Source organism: Hemicordylus capensis, chromosome 1, assembly GCF_027244095.1.
Source record: "Hemicordylus capensis ecotype Gifberg chromosome 1, rHemCap1.1.pri, whole genome shotgun sequence".
Lineage (NCBI taxonomy): Eukaryota > Metazoa > Chordata > Lepidosauria > Squamata > Cordylidae > Hemicordylus > Hemicordylus capensis.
The window spans coordinates 417087672-417108133 of NC_069657.1; the positions used below are offsets into that span (position 1 = coordinate 417087672).

General features: G+C 43.4%; 1 protein-coding gene across 1 annotated transcript in view; it reads left to right on the forward strand.

Annotated features, from left to right (window-relative positions):
• The window catches only part of USH2A (usherin), a 784926-nt gene that overhangs the window by 708460 nt on the left and 56004 nt on the right, over positions 1-20462 (forward strand). The window contains exons 61-63 of the mRNA XM_053283338.1: positions 8112-8339; positions 12651-14167; positions 20049-20370. Coding sequence (XP_053139313.1) covers positions 8112-8339; positions 12651-14167; positions 20049-20370 — 2067 coding nt within the window. The remainder of the gene's footprint in view (positions 1-8111; positions 8340-12650; positions 14168-20048; positions 20371-20462) is intronic.

The window sequence follows — 20462 nt, forward strand, 5'->3', positions numbered from 1 at the left end:
GATGCCTCCTTGTCTTAAGGAGGCTATTATTAGACCTTATTTGAAGAAACCTGCATTGGATTCCTCAGAGTTTGCTAATTACAGATAAGAACATAAGAACATTTCTTGTATTGTATTGTATTATTTCTTGTATTGTATTGTATTATTTCTTGTATTGTTTTATGCCTGTTTTTATATGTTTTTATACTCTTAGCATGTTTTTTTTATTGTGTTTTTATTGTATGTTTTTAACTTTTGTAAACCGCCTTGGGGCTATATTTTAACGAAAGGCGGTATAAAAATGCAAAAATAAATAAAATAAACAGCCCTGCCGGATCAGGCCCAAGGCCCATCTATTCCAGCATCGTGCTTCACACAGTGACCCACCAGATGCCACTGGGAGCCTACAGGCAGGAGTTCATGCCCTCTCTCCTGCTGTTACTCCCTGCAACTGGTATTCAGAGGCATCCTGCCTCTGAGGCTGGAGGTAGCCTGTAGCCCTCCGACTAGTAGCCATTGATGGACCTCTCCTCCATGAACTTATCAAAACCCCTCTTAAAGCCATCCAGGTTGTTGGCTGTCACAACATCTTGTGGCACCACATCTTGTGGCAGATAATTCCAGAAGTTGATTATGTGTTGTGTGAAAAAGTGCTTCCGTTTGTTGGTCCTAAATTTCCTGGCAATTTCATGGGTTGACCCCTGGTTCTAGTGTTATGTGAGAGGGAGAAATTTCTCTCTCTATTCACTTTCTCCAGGCAGAAAATCCATTTCCAATCTTCCATGGTTGGGCAAGGTGATTGAACAGGTGGTGGCCTCTCTGCTCCAGGCAGTTTTGGATGATACTACTACACCCATTTCAAACTGGCTTTCGAGCAGGCTGTGGGATTGAGACTGCCTTGGTGGGTCTGATGGATGATCTCCAATAGGCTATTGACAGAGGGAGTGCAACTCCTTTGATCCTTTTGGCTCTCTCAGTGGCTTCTGATACCATCAACCATGGTATCCTTTTGGGTCACCTGAGGGAGGTGGGATTGGGTGGCACTGTTTTACAGTGGTCCATTTCCTACCTCTCTGGTAGATTCCAGATGGTGTCACTTGAAGACTGCTGCTCTGCAAAGCGAGAATTAAAGTATGGGGTTCCACAAGGCTCCATACTGTCTCCAGTGCTCTTTAACATCTACATGAAACCGCTGGGAGAGATCATCAGGAGATTTGGTGCAGGGTGTTATCAATGTGCTGATGATACCCACATTTATCTTCCCTAAATGTCTGTCTGGAGGTAGGAAGTACTGATGTGGGGGCGGTGTCAGGACTTGAGAGATGATTTAGATCTGGATGGTGTTACACTCTCCCTGAACGATAGGTTTGTAGCTTGGGAGTACTCATGGATCCCAAACTCCCTCTGGTTTCTCAGGCCGAGGCAGTGGCCAGGTGCACTTTTTATCAGCCTTGGCTGATACATCAGCTATGCCCATTTCTGAAGATAAATGTCCTTAAAACAGTGGTGCTTATCCTGGTAAGCTCCATGATTGATCACTGTAATGCACTCTATGTGGGACTGCCTTTGTATGTAGTCCAGAAACTACAATTGGTACAGATTGGCCAAACCTGAAGGGACCACATAACACCATTAAAAAAAAAAAAAACTTCACTGACTGCTGATTTGTTTCTGAGTGAAAGACAAAGTGCTGGTTATTACCTACAAAGCCCTCAACATTCCACGGTACTTAAGAGAGCACCTTCTCTGTCATGAACCCTATTGCTTATTAAAGTCATCTGGAGAGGTCTGGTTACGGTTGCTACTGGCTCATTTGGGACAGGACCTTCTCTGTGGCTGCCCCAGGGTGATGGAATTTGTTCCATGTCAAAATAATAGCATCTCTGTTTGCTTTTAGGAAGACCAAGACACACCTGTTTTTTCAGGTTTTTAACTGAAATTAATTTTAAACGATTTAACTGCTTTTATCCCATGAGATTGTTTTAACTTTTTATTCTGTGAAATTCTTTTAGTTGTCTTTGCTCTGTTTTGTAATTGTTGTGTTTTGAATTGTGTAAACTGCCTTGAGATGTACATATCAGGAGGCATATAAATATGATAAATTAAATAAAAAATAAGTGATCCTATAAAGCAAAGGCAAGACAAATCCAGTCTGTGCTGCTGCTCTAACCAGTGATGTTGCTCAGACTAGGGCACCAAGCCTGGAGTTGCTGTTAACGCGAGGCCAATTAGGTTGGTTCCTCAGGTTATGTAGGCTGCAGTACCAGTTCTGGCCATTATGTGGGCCTCCCCAATATATCATTACTTCATAGCAATGGTACATCAGGGGCATTGTGGGGAAATAAAAATTGCAACATCAGCTGCATCAGCACTAGGGGAAATTCCAGAAAGGAGGGTGGAATTAAGGGGAGTGCAATGCAGGTGTCAGGGCATTTGATCCTTCTGGGGCACTACAATGCAGACCTGAAACCATCAGAAGATTTTGTGCAGAAGCAAACAAAACAAAACAAAAAGCCTGAGAAAGGAATTGGGTCTGTTTGAGCCCATAGAAATCAATGTTAGGGGTAATTAGGGGAAATTAATGTTAGGGTTTTCCAGTGATCCTCAGAACCACCTAGCTCATGGGCAAGCCCAGTGACTAGCCTGCCTTAATTCCCCCTCCCCTTAAACAAGGTTAGCAGAGCGAGTGCTTCGCTAACCACGTTGCCCTGATCGTGAGTCGTCACAGCGCGGCTCCATGCTGCAGCAACGCATGAGGAGACCCCCTACCGGGAGGCTAAAACAAACCTCCTGGCATCAGGGGTCTCCCCAGAATGGCCCACACACTCTTCTGGTGGCCAGGCAGCCCCCAATCCTTGCCGCACCAACCAGCTCCATGACGGAGTCAGTAATCGTGTGTGCAGCTGATCTGGCCACCCAGGGCAGGCTCGGTGCTGATCTGTGGGGAGAACGGGTCAAGCCCACTCTCCCCACAGAACCCTCCTCAGCTCTCCACACTGCTCATGTGGAGAGCCTTAACATGTTTTTTTTGAAAGAGACTAAATTTGAGTCTAAATTATTTGATTTGAATGTCTGATTGACAAATTGGGTTTTACATACATAGTTTTGTTAAGCTTGTGCTTTTCATAACAAGAATGACTAGGAATTCCTAACAGTAACTATCCTTCCCACTCTCTTTTCATTATTAATGTTGCCAGTGTTTATCCTGTTTAACGGGGGTCGGGGTGGGGGAGAGGATAATTGTCATTGAAAAGTATATTTATAATCAGTACTAGGGTATATTGGGTTTTAATATTCAGAATGGACTTTCAAATGCTGCACTATATTTATCTAAAAGAAAAACTCATTGTTGTGTGGAAATAACTATTTAAATATTTATCATCTAACTTTCAATATTTTAAAAAAGAAATGATTTTTTTTCTGTGAAAAAAAATGTTTCTGAGTCTGGTAACTTAACCGATATTTAAATATTTAGAAGTGCTGGCTTTTAGCCACTAATGCAGAACTGGGAAATTGACTCCAGACTTTTTTGCACTATATAGGAAACAGACCTAAGTACAAAAGATGGTCAGGGGAAATGTGCCCTAATGTAATGGATTCTAGCCATGTTTGCTCAGTAGTGAGTCCGACTCTATTCAGTGGGGCCTACTACCAGCAAGATGTGCACAAGAGTATGGCCTTAAAAGAAAACAATCAAATTATGAAATAAGTTTATAAAGAATGTTAAAAGTTTGAATTCAATCCAATTGCTAAATAGCACCAAAGTTGTGTGCCACCATTCAACAAACTGTTAGGTTGGAACTAAATGTTATGCACAAAAGTGAGTTGTCACTAAAACATATTGTGTGGTGATGAGTGCCAAAATGTTAGCTACTTAATATGTTTGTGTAATTCTGAGAACTTTTTAAAAAGTGTGTGTGTGTGTGTGAGAGAGAGAGAGAGAGAGAGAGATCGGAGAGAGAGAGAGATCCTTCTTTGGATTCTGCGTACTCTCCCTCACTGTACCATTTTTAGTCAAGTATCCCCCCCCCGTCGCTTTTTTCTGTTCCCCCCCCTTTTTTCTTTTTAATCTGACAAGCAAGAGCAAGGCTAACCCCTACACTGAGACTATAACTTTTTGCATGCTTTCACTGTGTGTACACAAAATACACACAAGGGGAACAAGGTCTCAGCAGCAGGCCCTACCCCAGGCCTGCTCAACTTAGACCCCCCAGCTGTTTTTGAACTACAACTCCCATAACCCCCAGCCACAATGGCCAATACCAAGGGGTTATGGGGATTTTAGGCCAACATTTGCTGGAGGGCCAAAGTTGAGCAGTCCTGCCCTACCCCCACCTGGTGCTTGTTCTGTCTACAGGCTGCACAGACACTGCCTGCATGCAAACTGTAGACAGATAGGCCTCTTCTAACAATCAGGAATTCTGCTTTTTGCTGGACACCCATTCATGTATACACAGCCTATGAGTATACCGTTTGCATTTAGGGTAGTGAAATCCAAAATAGATTGTGAGGCGTTCCAATAGGATCTCTCCAAACTGGGGGAGTGGGTGACAAAATGGCAAGTGTAAGCAACGGATCAATGTAAGCAATGTAAAGTGAAGCATATTGGGGCAAAAAAACCCAACTTCACATATACTGATGGGGTCTGAGCTGTCAGTGACGGACTAGGGTGCTTTCCAGATTAAACCCTACAAAAGTGTCACTACAGATCTCCTAAGTGTGCTTCTGTACTTCCTGTGTTGTGGCACCACAGTCCCTGCACAGACAGCAAGATGCCATTCACATTTCCAATGCCTTATTCTGGATCTTATCTTTGCATTATAGTGATGCAGTGTTGCAAGTCTGTTGCAGAAAAAATAGCTGTATATTCCCGTTGTAGGAGTTTGAGATTCTTAGGATCGTTTTCAATACGAGGCTGGTTGCTGTACCTGTTGTCATTAGTTTAGTCTTCTTGACATTTAGTCGTAGTCCCATTTTTTCACTGTGCTTCTTGACTTTCATTACTAGAGCTTGCAGATCATCCTCATTCTCAGCTATCAGAGTGGTGTCATCAGCGTAGCTCAGGTTATTGTTATTTCTTCCTCCAACTTTAAAACCATGTTCATATTCCAGTCCAGCTTCTCTCACTATATGTTCAGCATAGAAATTGAATCAAGAGGGAGAAAGTATACAGCCTTGTCCTACTCCTTCTTTGCCGATCTGGAACCAGTCTGTTTCACCATGTTCCATCTGGACTGTGGCTTCCTGTCCTGTGTATAGGTTTCTCATGAGAACAATGAGATGTTCTGGGATGCCCATTTTCCTCAGGATATCCCACAACTTGACATGGTTGATGCAATCAAAGGCTTTTCTGTAGTCAATAAAGCACATATTGATTTCTTTCTGGTATTCTTTGGCTTTCTCAATTATCCAGCGTGCATCAGCAATGATGTCTCTTGTTCCTTGGCCTTTTCTGAAACCAGCTTGAACATCCAGCATTTCCCTTTCCACATAGGGCTCTAATTTGCATTGGATTATCTTGAGCATTATTTTGCTAGCATGTGAAATTGAGGATATTTTGCAGTGGTTTGCACAATCTGTTAAGTCTCCTTTCTTTGGTATGGGTATGCAGACTGACCTCTTCCAATCTGTTGGCCACTGTGTCATTCTCCAAATCTGCTGGTATAGTTTGGCTAGAGCCTTGACTGATTCTTCTTCTGTTGCCTGCCTTGTTTCTGTAGCTATTCCATCAGTTCCTGTAGCCTTCTGATTTGGTAAGGATTGGAGGGCTGATCTAACTTCATCTTCCCGTACTAGAGGTTCTTGCAAGTAGGAAATATCTTCTAGAGTATCTTAGATGTTGACGTCCCTTCTGTACAGATTTTCAGTATACTCCTTCCATCTCTGTTTGGTCTTCCCTGAACCAGTTACTATGTGTCCTTTAGCATCCCTTAACATACCAATTCGAGGTTGGAACCTCCCTCTGAGTTCAGAGATATTTTGGAAAACTTTCCTTGTTTTTCCATGTCTATTTCCATCCTCAAGGTCTTTACATATGTCATTGTAGTACTGCTCTTTGTCTCTTCTAACAGCTTTCTGAAATTCCCTATTAAGTTCCTTCCTTAGGTCTTTATCTTTCTTGACTTTGGCTTCTCTCTTCTTCTTGACAATTCCCACTGTCTGTTCTGAAATCCATTTTGCTTTCTTCTGTTTCTTGGTCTTTGGCAGTCTCTTTTCACATTCATCCTTAACAACTTCTTTGATTTCATTCCACAGATCCTCTGGTTCCCTATCAATGAAGTTCAGAACTTCAAAGCAGTTCCTGATGTTCTCCTTGGAAAATGTGGGTCACATCGTAGAAGCTGGATAGTTTTGTTTTTCCTCTTTAGCTTGATTTGAACTTGCACATGAGCAGTTCGTGATCGGTTCCAGAAGTGGCTCCGGTCATGTCTTTGCTGTTATAACTGAGCTCTTCCACCTCCTTGCACCTATAATGTAATCAATCTGATTTCTGTGTACTCCATCTGGTGATGTCCATGTGTATCAGTGCCGCTTTGGTTGTTTGAAGAATGTGTTAGCAATGAAGAGATCATTGGATTGGCAGGAACCTATAAGTCGTTCTCCTGCTTCATTTCTGTTTCCTAGGCCATATAGGCCAACTGTGTTTTCCTCCTTACCTTTTCCAACGTTGGCATTCCAGTCTCCAACCACCAGCATCACATCTTGCTTGCATGTTCTGTCAATTTCAGACTGGACTTGAGCATAAAACTCATCAACTTCCTCTTCTTCTGCCACAGTCGTTGGGGCATAGACTTGAAGAACTGTCCTGTTAAAGGGTTGTCCACGAAATCTAATTGATATTAGTTGGTCACTGACCACATTGTACTCAAGTACTGTCATTGCTATATCCTTCCTGACTATGAAAGCAACCTCGTTCTTGGTTTTTCGTATCCTGAATAGTAAACAATATGATTTTCTGACTGAAAGTGTCCCATTCCAGTCCATTTTAATTCACTGATGCCCAAGATGTCAATCTGTAGTCGATTCATTTCATCTTTCACTGTGTTGAGCTTTCCCATATTCATGTTCCACATTCCCATTGTAATTCTGTCTTTGCAGCTTCCTATTTTCTTTTCCCGTATAGCAACATCAGCTGCTAGACGTCCACCATGTCATAAACACCATTGGTACTCGGAGAAATCCTCAGCTCTTCCTCAGTAGCATGTTGAATACCATCCAACCGGAGGGGCCCATCATCTGGCACTATATTGAAAATCATTCTATTTTGTCTATCCATGTAGTTTTCTTGGTAAAATACAGGAGTGGTTTACCATTGCCGTCTCCCATGCAGTATGAAATGATGCCTTTGTAGTTGTCATTGAAGTGATCGTCCGCCTCCAACACCTTCCTATATCGCTGCTGCCCAGTATAGGTGCCTGCTTGCTTTAGCTGGGCGGCTGGGATGACCGTCACTCTTTGGGTGACCCTACTGGGAGTATACCTCCCAGAGTACTTCGCTCATCCCTCCTAGGAACACTCCCCCTCCCCGCTACGATGAGGCAGCATAGCCCTGCTAACTTGGCAAAGAGGCACCTTTTAACATGATGATTCTCTTTATTTAGTAGGTGGAGAGTAACTGGCCCTATCTACCCCCAGCACAGTACCTCCAGTGACTGTTGCTGGTGTCTATCTCATGTTTCTTTTTAGATTGTGAGCCCTTTGGGGACAGGGATCTATCTTATTTATTTGTTATTTCTCTGTGTAAACCGCCCCAAGCCATTTTTGGAAGGGCGGTATAGAAATCAAATTAAAAATAAAAATAGCAGGACTTGGTGGGTGGGGGTGGGGGCTCCCTATCATATGGGTTGCTTATTCTAGAATTGGTAGCAAGGGCAAAATATTAGTTTTTTAAAAAATAGATTTTTAGAATGAGAAAGGGGTAGTGCATTACCCTAGAGAGATATTTCTCTTTCTCTTTAAGTCCCTCTTAAAGGCCTGGTTGTGTGCATGTTTAAGAAGAGAGTGATCTTATTAGTGTGGAAAGAAATACTGTATTGCCTTTTAATATTGAGTCCTTCAGGTACATTTGAACAAAACAGGCTACAATAATTCCTGCATTTAACCAAAATGAATTCTGCATATTTCTGCCACAGGGAACAATGCATCAAACTCATTTGTTTGGTTTGAAGCCATTCACAACCTACCAGATTCACATCGTTGCTGTCAACAATGCAGGACAAGTTTCAAGTCCATGGACTTCAGTGCGCACACTGGAAGCTTCCCCAAGTGGCCTGAGCAACTTTACAGTAGAAAAAAAAGAGAATGGCAGGGCACTGTTACTTAAATGGGCAGAGCCTTCCAAACCCAATGGCGAAATTAAGGTAAACTAAACCCTGAAGTTCCTTTAATCTGGGTTTAAAACCCTTTAAACCCTTTGTCATCCCTGCCTCCTTTCCCCAAGATGGGTGTCCCCCCCCCCCCTGCTCCTTGGGAAAGGAGATTATGTAGCACCATAACAGACAATGGAGGACAGGCACCAGTCAGGAAGTACCCAAATGTTCTTTTCAGATGCTCAACACCCCACCTCAGTGGTTTCCAAAGATTTGACGAGAATACTTGAAGGGCCTGATTGATGTTCATGATCAGCATTTAGCCTTGTTCACCTATTCGTAGAACATTTTTGCATGGCAAAACCAGCCATCAGTTTTACTGTGCTTAATAATCTTTGTGGTGTGTATAAGGCCAGTGTTGTGTATATCAAGCCAATGCGCCAGCGTGGTGTAGTGGTTAGAGTGCTGGACTAGGACTGGAGAGACCCGAGTTCAAATCCCCATTCAGCCATGATACTTGCTGGGTGACTCTGGGCCAGTCACTTCTCTCTCAGCCTAACCTACTTCACAGGGTTGTTGTGAAAGAGAAACTTAAGTATGTAGTACACCGCTTTGGGCTCCTTGGAGGAAGAGCGAGATATAAAATGTAAGTAAAATAAAATAAAATAAAATAAAATATTATTATTATTACTTTTATATCCCGCTCTTCCTCCAAGGAGCCCAGAGCAGTGTACTACATACTTGAGTTTCTCTTTCACAACAACCCTGTGAAGTAGGTCAGGCTGAGAGAGAAGTGACTGGCCCAGATTCACCCAGCTAGTTTCATGGCTGAATGGGGATTTGAACTCGGGTCTCCCCGGTCCTAGTCCAGCACTCTAACCACTACACCACGATGCCATCTTAAGCCATTTAGATGACATTACAATTGGCAAGAAGCCTAGGCAACACTAGAAAGGAACAAAGGAGGCAAGCACCTTACTGCTCTCACTGCATATTGCCATCTCATTGCTGAACCCCTGTAGTAATTTGAAGAAGGGGCTTTTTTATCATTCATTCCTCCTCCTCCTCCTCATGAGCAAAATTACTCAGAATAGTCCCGTTAAAATTAAGGGACAAGTTAGGCAATGCCTAAACAAGATGGTCCCCAGTAGGCCTGTGCACATCAGAATAATCGGAATTCTGATGTTGGAATTCCCTAACTCCTCAACGAGGGGGCATTAGACTGGGGGTAAGTGCCCCTGGTAGCGTCCTGGTAGGAGGGGGCTTTAGATCATCACCCAGCACTGGTGCAGGGGTGGTTGGGTGGCGCAGAGATGATCAGGAGTTTGGGGTGGGCAGGAAGCATAGAACTGTTCCCTGGGAAGCCCACACACTGTTGAGAAAACATGCAGAGATTCTGGAGATTGTAGTCCTGCAGAGGAGATTGTAGTCCTGCAGAAGTCCTACACAGGACTTCAATCTCCAGAAGCCCACACATTTTCCCAACAGCATGTTGGCTTCCCAGTGAGCAATTCTGCACTCCCTGCCCACCCCAAACTCCTGATCATCTCTGCGCCACTCAGCTGTCCCTGCGCCAGTGCTGAGCCACAATTTAAATGGCCTCCATCACCAGGATGCTACTAATTAGGGATGTGCGAATCGATTCGGATACAAATCGATTTGTACTCGAATCTAGCTGATTCAGGTGATTCGGAGACAAAACGAATCACCCCTGTGGTCCATTGGCTAGATTCAGGTACAAATCGAATCACGGCGGATTCGATTCGAATCGAATCAGGTTTCGCATCTGTCCTATTAATTTCCCCAGTTTCCCAGCTTTCATTTAAAAAAAAAAGCTAAGCTCTAGCCCTTATAGAAGTGGAGTTATGAAGCAAAATGTGTGGTTTATTTTTCAAGTGTTCAGATTCTTTGGTGTATAATAACTTTCACTCAATGAATCCTTATGAGGATTCATTACACACCTTCATTTCTTCTATTCATTTTGACTGTCTTTTAGACAGTCCCAGTTGTCAACTGCCATGTGCCAGCTACACCCCACTCCCACCCGCAAGGCTGTGAGGTACTACTCAGTTTAAGTTAAGTGCCTAATGGGTAGAGGCTACCACCCAAATTGCAGAGGGATTGGGCAAAGGGCTGGTTTTGGGTGAATTGTTGAAGTTTTCCATAGGAAATCATGTAGGTTTCAGCAGCCCCATAACTGCACTTGGGGGGTGCTGGGGTGGCCCAGAGTGAGTGGTGGTGTAGTGAACAGAGGGTGCCAGCCACCCCCATGGGTTTTTAGCCCATGGGGTTCAGGGTTCTGTTGTTTCTGAGGTGTTCTGAGAGTAGAGTCTCTGGTAGCAAATGAGATTTTCAATACAAACCATGAATCCACTCTCATTTGCTACCATAGAATCTACACTCAGACCACCTCAGAAACAACAGAACCCTGTACCCCATGGGTTAGCAACCCCATGGGAGTGGTTGGCACCCTATGTGCACTACACCACCACTCACTCTGGACCACCCCCAGCGCCCTCCAAGTGCACTTATGGGGCTGCTGAAACCTCCATTATACCTTATAGGGAAAAACCTTAAAGATGAGTAAACTTCAACTATTCACCAAAAACCAGCCCTTTGCCCAATCCCTCTGCAATTTGGGTGGTAGCCTCCACCCATTAGGCACTACCACCTCACCATACTCTTCCACCCCAGATCCCACTTTATGCCCCAAATCTGCCTCAAAGACACTAAAACTTCAACTATTCACCAAAAACTAGCCCTTTGCCCAATCCCTCTGCAATTAGAGAACCAGCATGGTGTAGTGGTTAGAGTACTAGACTAGGACCGGGGAGACCCGAGTTCAAATCCCCATTCAGCCATGAAACTAGCTGGGTGACTCTGGGCCAGTTACTTCTCTCTCAGCCTAACCTACTTCACAGGGTTGTTGTGAAAGAGAAACTCAAGTATGTAGTACACTGCTCTGGGCTCCTTGGAGGAAGAGCGGGATATAAATGTAATAATAATAATAATAATAATATAATTTGGGTGGTAGCCTCTACCCATTAGGCACTACCACCTCACCACACTCTTCCACCCCAAATCCCACTTTATGCCCCAAATCTGCCTCAAAGACACTAAACCTTCAACAACTCACCAAAAATCAGCCCTTTGTCCAATTCCTCTGCAATTTGGGTGGTAGCCTCTACCCATTAGGCACTTAACTTAAACTGAGTAGTACCTCACTGCCTTGTGGGTGGGAGTGGGGTGTAGTTGGCACATGGCAGTTGACAATTGGCACTGTCTAAAAGACAGTCAAAATGAATAGAAGAAATGAAGGTGTGTAATGAATCCTCATAAGGATTCATTGAGTGAAAGTTACTATACACCAAAGAATCCGAACACTTAAAAAATAGTGACCACACATTTTGCTCCATAACTCCACTTCTATAAGGGCTAGAGCTTAGCTTTTTTTTTTTAGTGAAAGCTGGGAATCTGGGGAAACTAATAGTACCGATCCAAAACCCGAATCAATTCAATTCGGATCAGCCGCAATTCAGGTCCGAATCGAATTTGGGGTGTTTAGGATGGGTCAGATTCGGATCCAAATCTAATCAGGGTTGTTTCAATTCGGTTACAAATTGAAACACAGAAAATCCGAATTGCACACCCCTACTACTAATTCCTTTTGGTGCTGGGGGTAGGGAATTCTGATGTTGGAATTCTGGTTATTCCAACATGCACAGACCTAGTCTCCAGTCCAAGTCTGACCCTCTATCCACTCCACCAAGTTTGTTTGATTGATATGTTGGGAAATCACTGAGATCTGGGAGGTCACTGGGAGATCACTGAGATAGGTGGCCCTATCCACCCCCAGCACAGTACCTCCAGTGACTGTTGCTGGTGTCTATCTTGTGTTTCTTTTAGATTGTGAGCCCTTTGGAGACAGGGATCCATCTTATTTATTTGTTATTTCTCTGTGTAAACCACCCTGAGCCATTTTTTGAAGGGCGGTATAGAAATCAAATGAATGAATGAATGAATCTCCAGTTTTCATCTCAATATTAAAATAGTAATTTAACATCTCTGGTGACTTTAGAGAAGGTTTGGGGGTGGGGGAAGCAGATGTCACATATTCCAGGCAACATGGGTATCCACCAAACTGAGCATAGCCCACCAGCCATGTATCATGGTCTGCTGCAGATTTGATAAGCCGTTTCTTAGTTCCAAGCAGACAAGATGTTCTGTTCCTCTTGTGGGCTACTGTACATGACTGGTGGCTGCATTCACTTGGAGAGTCTCAAGATGTACAGCTTTATCTATAAGACTGGACTACTGATGTTTTCCTAGTAGCATATAAACATTATTATTTTTTCCTTTCAGACTTACAATATTTTCAATGATGGTAACCTCGAGTATAGTGGTTTGTCTCGCCAGTTCCTCTTCAGACGCCTGGAGCCTTTTACTCTTTATACTCTAGTCCTTGAGGCTTGTACTGGATCTGGCTGCACCCGCTCTGCACCCCAGCCCATCTGGACAGATGAAGCCCCTCCTGCATCTCAAATGGCCCCTATAATCCAGGCTGTCAATGCAACCAGCATCCAACTGAGCTGGTCTCAGCCAATTAATTCAAATGGAAAGATCACACGCTATGAAGTTATTCACAGGCGTGCCAAAGGAAATGCTTCAGGGGAGAATGCAACAAGCGGAGAAAAGAAAATTGTTTTCACAGAATATAACACTGGGAGTCATAACTTTGTATACAGTGCTCAGCATCTGCAGCCATGGACTTGGTATGAATATAAAATACGTGCCTGGAATTCAGCCGGTTACACTGACAGCTCTTGGTCTGCCACAAGGACTAGCCAAGCTGCCCCAAAGGGTTTGGCTGCTCCCAACTTGCAGTATATACTGGCAAGTCCCAACAAAATATCCATTTTATGGTCTGCCCCAGAGGAACCCAGTGGCATTCTTCAATCATACCGACTCCAAAGAAATGATGTTCCATTTCCTTTTAGCTTTGATGCCACTACTTTCAACTACACTGATGAAGAATTGCTACCCGATTCCACATACCACTATGCAATAACCGCTTGTACCATGGGAGGCTGCTCCACCAGTGACCCAACCAGCATCCGAACACTGGAGGCAGCACCAGAGTTAGTGAACCCGCCCTCTGTGGAAGACCTTAGTTCCACCCAAATGAATGTATCTTGGTCACCACCTCAAATTCAAAATGGAGAAATTACAAAGTATATTTTGAAATTAAATGGGGACGAGCTCTATGTTGGAAAGGGTTTGTTCAGGACAGTGTTGAATCTGCAGCCATATACTAAGTATGACATCACATTGGTTGCCTGCACTAATGGGGGCTGCACAGCCAGTGCATCCCAGTCTATTTGGACGATGGAGGCTCCACCAATTAACATGGATACTCCTAGATTGGTAGTGACGGGTTCAGAATCAATAGAAATCACATGGAAGGCTCCTGACAACCCAAATGGTAAAATTCAAAGTTATGAGCTGAGGAGAAATGGGTTTCTGGTTTATTCTGGTCTGGATACTCGTTATCATGACTTCATGCTTACTCCAGGACTGGAATACAGCTATACGATTACTGCAAAAAACACTCAAGGAAGTGTTACCAGCCCCCTAGCTAAAATTAGAACCAACCCCTCTGCCCCATCTGGAATGTTACCTCCTAAGTTGCAAGCATGGTCTGCGGAAACAGTTTTGGTAACTTGGGATCCTCCAGCAAAGGTTAATGGGGATATAATCAATTATACAGTCATTCTTCGAGAACCTGTTGAACTAGTAAAGAGAACTGTTCATCTGAATTCATCTCATGTTTCCTTTGGGAGACGATCCTACTTCTCAGAAGAACTGAAACCCTACCATAGGTAAGTTATGAATTTATATTTTAGTGAGTGAATATTGTTCATTACCCGGATCACAGTGTGCCACAAGAAGACAGCAGGAAGTTTTTCACATCCGGCTTTTAGTTCACATCTCCTCTGGAATGGAGGTGTGCATTCACATATTGGCCAAATTTACCCCAAAGTCCCTGCAAGCTGTAAGGGTACACTACTCACACAATTTGAGATTTTTACCGTGTGTTCGAGTGTAGCCTGTTTTATATCCGTGGTTTAAAAAATCCACTTTTTGCATCAGTTTTGGGGTTAGGGGGAAACTTCAAACTTGCTGCAAAGCTTCGGAGAAAACCCACAGTAAAGCCTGCTGTCTGGGAAAGCTCCAGGAGTCAACAAGATGCCCTTGTGCCAAAACCAGACATTTTTAGATGACATAACAGTATCAGTAGTGGGAGTCTACACAGGGCTACACAAGTTCAGCCTTCCTGCAACTATCATCATACCTGACTATTGGCCACTGAAGCTGGGGATGATGGGAGCTGTAATCTAAAAATAGCTGGAGGGTCAAAATTGTGCAGTGGTGGTCTACACACTATATAAGGAAATGGAAAGCCATCTTAAGACTTAGCCAATCTGACCTGGGGTATCTCCTACTGCAGATATGGTGCAATCTTCTTGCCACTGGGTTCACCTCCCCACTTTGCTCATCACTCACTGGCAAATGCTCTCCATTGCCCCACCTGCCATTTTTCCCTCAGAGGGGATAGAATTATTAAAGCTTTGGGACTAGAATGTGGGAGCATGGGAAGAATATATGTAAGAACACCTGGTGGATCACATGAAGAGTCCATCTCATCTAGAATCCTGTTTCAGAGGCCACCCAGATGCTTTTGGGAAGCCCGTAAACATAGCTCATAAGAGGCAAAAGCCCTCCTCCATCATTTGCTCCCAGCAAGAGTTTGATATTAAAAACAGTAACAATATTTACCACTACTCCCTGCAAGAAGGAAAAATGCATAATATATCATTATGCTGTATCCCCAGCAGTACATTTCTTAATGAAGGTCCAGCCTTATTTCAACATTTTAAGATAAGTTGCTTAACTTGGAGAATGAAGATTCTGAATGAGAATCCCCACCTTTAGCCTATATCCACCTTTGAAGAGTAATAACAATAAGATTAAATGAATTCTGCCTGCTCAGAGTCATTGGGCAGCTATCACCTAAAAGATTTATAGCTGATTCATTTATTGTCAAGCCTGATTTTTGCCAGAAGATACTTTGAACCATTTTCTTAAGGACATGAAGTGACCTTGAAGTTCTATTAATTCCTGAACATTTAGATTTTAATCTAAAAGTGGACTCAATCCTAGTATTTGACCATTATTCTTCCATGTAAGAGACTAGCTGCTTATCCATACCTTCTGGTATGCCACAAATATTCAAATTATTTTGATATATTTTGTTACCTAGATTGTTACCTAGATGTAAATGTAATTTACATTTATCCTCTAAATCTACTTTGCTAGTTCCCAGCTTGTGCTGTGATTTTTCTAAACATAGCATCAAAATCATCCAGTTTAGTCCAGTGTTATTTCTAATGAAAACTTTTCATCAAGGGAGCCAATTTTCATATTAATATGCTATTCTATTTTTCCAGAATCACCTGGAAAAAAAGTCTCTCTATTGTGAAAAGTATAGAATCCCTGCTAATACCAATAGAATTAGAAGCAGAGCCTGTATTTATTTTGCTCCTAGCTGAAAATAATGTAGGTAGAAATAGACTGGACCTTTTCTTTCAGATCTTTCATTTTATAATACCCCCTATAAACAGATATTTCTATATCTTATGTAGGCAAAAAATAGAATACTAGTTTTAAGAGCTATACACAAGCAGTAATAAGAAAATATACCATCTGTTTTCCAGTCCATAACATAAAATTTTTCATGTCTTTATTAAAGCTTTCTATATGAAGTGCTTAACAATTCTGATCTCCTTTGTCCTTACATTTATCATTTTCTTTATATTTAATTCTCTAAGACATACCAATAGCTAATCTCATGCGTGGCAGCTCTTGCGAGAGTTCTAAAAGCTACCAGATAACCACGGGTACAGGCAGGAGGGGGGGGAAATGGTGGTGGCCAGTGGGCAAAGAAAATTGTGATGGCCGGCCGATAGTGGGATGGACAAGAGGTCGGGAGGGCAAGCTGGCAGCGGACTGCGCAGGTAAAACGGTCGTGACAGTGGCAGGCAGGGAGGGAGAAAATGACAACAGGCAGACAGGCGGGCATGGGTGGGGGGAAGAAAAACAATGGCTGGCGGGTGGAGAAGCAGCGGCGGGGGGAACGGCGGCAGTGGGGGGAAATGGCAGTGGGGGGACAGCTGCAGCGGGGGGGGGATGGCAGCGGCAGGCTGCAGGTTGCGAGAGGCGCAGACGGCCCAGCTCGTTTTAGTGAATTGCCCAAGGATACCCAATGAGTTTTATGGCTGAGCAAAGGGTTGAACCTGGGTCACACAATTCTGTATCTTGTGCTCTAGTCACTGTACTACACTCTTTGTGATCAGATGGGTTATTTCTAAAATTTCAGTGGAGTATAATAAAATTAGCTGATATGCTAAAGCCTACGTTTAGATTGTTCAAAGCATAGCCTTTGTTTTGGGGATGTATACAAATAGATTTTTGCTATTTGAGTCGCAATCAAATTGAAGCACAAGAATTTGAATTGATTTGTCAAACCAACTGACTATTGCCAGCTGGTTCAATGAATTGATTCAAAAATTCACAAAAATAAATGTTGTGATTCGCCCATAGGGAACAATGAGAAACTCGAATCACCCCACTGGGCAGGCCCTAGGGGCACCAAAGTGGGATGGCTGGTAGGGAATGATGAGTGCTACCTACCACCCAACACACAAAAGAAATGGGCAAATAGGCAATTTTTAATTTTTTTTAAACTTTTGCCAAAAGCTCCATAGGATCCTATGGGGGTTTAGGTTTTTTAAAAATAAAAATTGCTTGCTTGCCCATTTGGGGTTGAGTGGTAGGTAATACCCATGATGCCATACCACCCAGCCCACTTTGGTGTCCCTAGGAAATATCCATGGGAAACAATGGAGTGATTAGACTTCCTCATTGTTCTCTCTGGGTGAGACAAGTAGCAGAGTGCAATGTGCACACCTGTCCTGAAAAACAACACTGTGAAGCAGCACACACAGTCCCTCCCAACACAGAACAAAACATTTTGCCAAATACACAGTCCAAAGATGGCCAAAAAAGAATCACTGACTCAGAATACATTGCCAGCCACAGTGCCTGTGCTGCAGTATTATCATTGCTCTCACGTTGCTCTCTCACACACAATTATGACTCTGTCCTTACTTGCAACAGCTGCCACAGCACAGCAGCACCCTTAGCAGCCAGCAAGCATAGCCATATGCTCAACCAGTACACCTTGCAATGCAGAATGCAGACCAGAACAGTGAGTGAAGCACAAGTTAGCCACAGCCAGACATGGAGCTCGTCACAGCAATCACCAAGAAATAACACACAAAGAGCTGCCACATTTTGTACCACAACACCATCTCACAAAAAGACCAAACCACAACTCAAGGAAGGAAGGCACCCAAGTTCTGCCTTTGTCAATCTGAGATCCAGCAAAACCAGATAGTTATAGCAGCAAGCAATAGCACAGCATTATACTCAATGCTGAGAAGAGAAAAGAAACCACAAAATCACATCTTCCTTGATTCCTCCCTCTTCTCTTAATGTAATGGCTCTCTCTGCCTCCCAGTCTCTTTGAATACATTTTGAAATTCCATCCTTTTTGTTCCCTGTTTGTCAATCTGGGATCCAGCAAAACAGTTATAGCAGCAATAATAGTGCTGAAAAGGAGTGTGAAAAGGAAACAGTGAGAAAAGAAAACCACAAAATCAAACCTCCCTTCCTCCTGTCCTGGTGTATCTTCTTGCATAAGGGCTTTCTCTCTGTCTCTCAGTCCATTTGAATACATTTTGAAATTCTCTCCAAAAGTGTTCCCTCTTCCCTCCCCCCACTAGCCCATGGGGGCACAGTTGCCCATGCCAACACTTGATCTGAATGACAACAAGCCAACCAAGAAGCAAGGAGATCTCAAGCCCATTGAAAGCCAGTGCAAGAAAACAAATCAGCAAGAGGGAAAGCCTGCCAAAGTGGCTGCATGAATAATGTGAATTGATTTGCACCAAATCAGGGCTGATTCGATTCAACCCCTTCATTTAAGGGACAATTCGATTCATGGTCAAATCTGTGAATTCTGTGCAAATCAAATTCCATACCCCTACTCTAGTTTATCCCTCATATAAATAAAATACAAACATACTGATTTCTTGCATGTGAGGGGATTCCACTGAATACACAAAAAACTCACCAACAGGAGCTTTACCATTTATTTCAATAAAAGAGGCAAAGAAATGCATGTGTGAGTTAGGTAGCAGGGATGGCTCCAAAGGACATCTGTTCTTGAGAAGCCAGTCCCAGGTGGTGGCGAGGAAGGCTGTGCAAATCGGATCCAGCAAGGGAACCGATCTAGTTCCTGGAAGCAAGGGTGGCCCACAGAGCAAAACACAGCTAAGTGGTATAGCAAGTGTCTGCTGCAGCGTCAAAGTAACAGGTGACTTCGCAAGGTGGAAACCAAGTGGGTAGCACTGCAGATCAAGGGGAGCACACTGGTTCAAGAATCCAGGGGCAGATAAAGCCCAAATGTGTCCTGAGGGACATTCTGATTGACCTTCTTTCTTGACTAGAGCAGTTCCAGGGAATCTCAAAAGATCCCATTGCTTGTTGGTTGTGCTGAGCTGCAACACAACGTGTGAATACATTAATGCAAATAGAGTGATTGAGCATGCAAACACAGGAACTTTTTTTGGTCAGAAACACCTAGTAAACTAATCAGCATTTAATGGGTACATCTGCGTTTCTATCGCCCATTCTAGCCTTCTTTTGATGAGGGAATGGACTTTTAGCTTGTTTGAGGCATCTGTGGGGGGCAGGCAAACAAAAGGAGGTCCAATTGTGCAGAGAGCTTGGACAGAGAGTTAACTGTTGTGAGTTAGCTTCGGGGGTCTACTTAGGTATCACAGCATGGGGAAGGCGTGAGGTAAGTTCCCTTTCAATTTGGCTCTTTTGCAGCTGCTAAATCTCGAGGGAACTATCCCACTGCCTACTAAGTGACTGTTCCCCAATATGCCAACAAATGGAGAGCTCATGATGCTGTGAGGCTCCTGAGCATGTCAAAAGTGAGACTCATAGGCCTGAAGTCTCAAACATAAGCAGGGAGACTTCTGTGAGCCAGCAGAAAAGCAATGCTAACAACACCCTTGACATTAAAGTCAGCTGAAGACAGGCTTCTGCAGACTAAATCATATAGCAGGCAGTGAAGAGCCTTCGACAATGGGGAGCATCCAGACTACTAGCGCTGTAAATTGAAGATATAACATTCACATGTGTGGTTAGTTTCACCACCCTTCCTTCCCTTTGGATTTTCTTGTGCCTCCTGAGAATATGTCCCTGGGAGTTGGAGGAAGCTCGAGAGCAAATTTTGGAGGGTGCAAAGTAGATGGAGGGGGATTGGTAAGAGTCACCCCTCTTACTCAAGAAGAACATCTTCCATTCACAGAACGGGTTCCCTGTACTGAGCAGGGGGTTGGACCAGAAAACTTTCAACTCTTCACATTCTATAATTCTATGGTCAGCGTGATGCTTCCCAATGTGTAATAATGGAGGGGATGTGACTCATGAAGTGATGCTTGGCCTACTAATAGAGATATTATAAGCATGACCCTGTTTCCATTGCTGAAATATTGAAGGCTATACATACAGTCTATCTTTAGACCTGTATTCTACTAACTTGACTTCTGAATTCTATTTCTAAAGGTATGAAGTCCAAGTACAAGCCTGCACGCTCCTTGGTTGCACATCCAGTGAATGGGCATCTGTTCAAACTCTCGAAGCACCCCCTGAAATGCAGCCAGCCCCTCTTACAGACATACAATCAAGCCCTGATGGATTCCAGCCTGTTCTTTCCATTGTGTGGACAGGCCCAAAGAAGACAAATGGAAAGATCTTACATTATGAGCTTTACCGAAGAAAGGCAACTCACAGCCAGCTAAACCTAGATGTGACGCTTGTTTATAATGGTTCATCCACATCCTTCAAAGATGCCAAGCTCCTGCCCTTTACAGAATACGAGTATCAGGTATGACACTGAGAGAATGAAGATCACATACAATGTTAATTCCTGGACATCTCAGCAGAGAGAAGGTTGCTTGCTATATTGTTAGCATACTG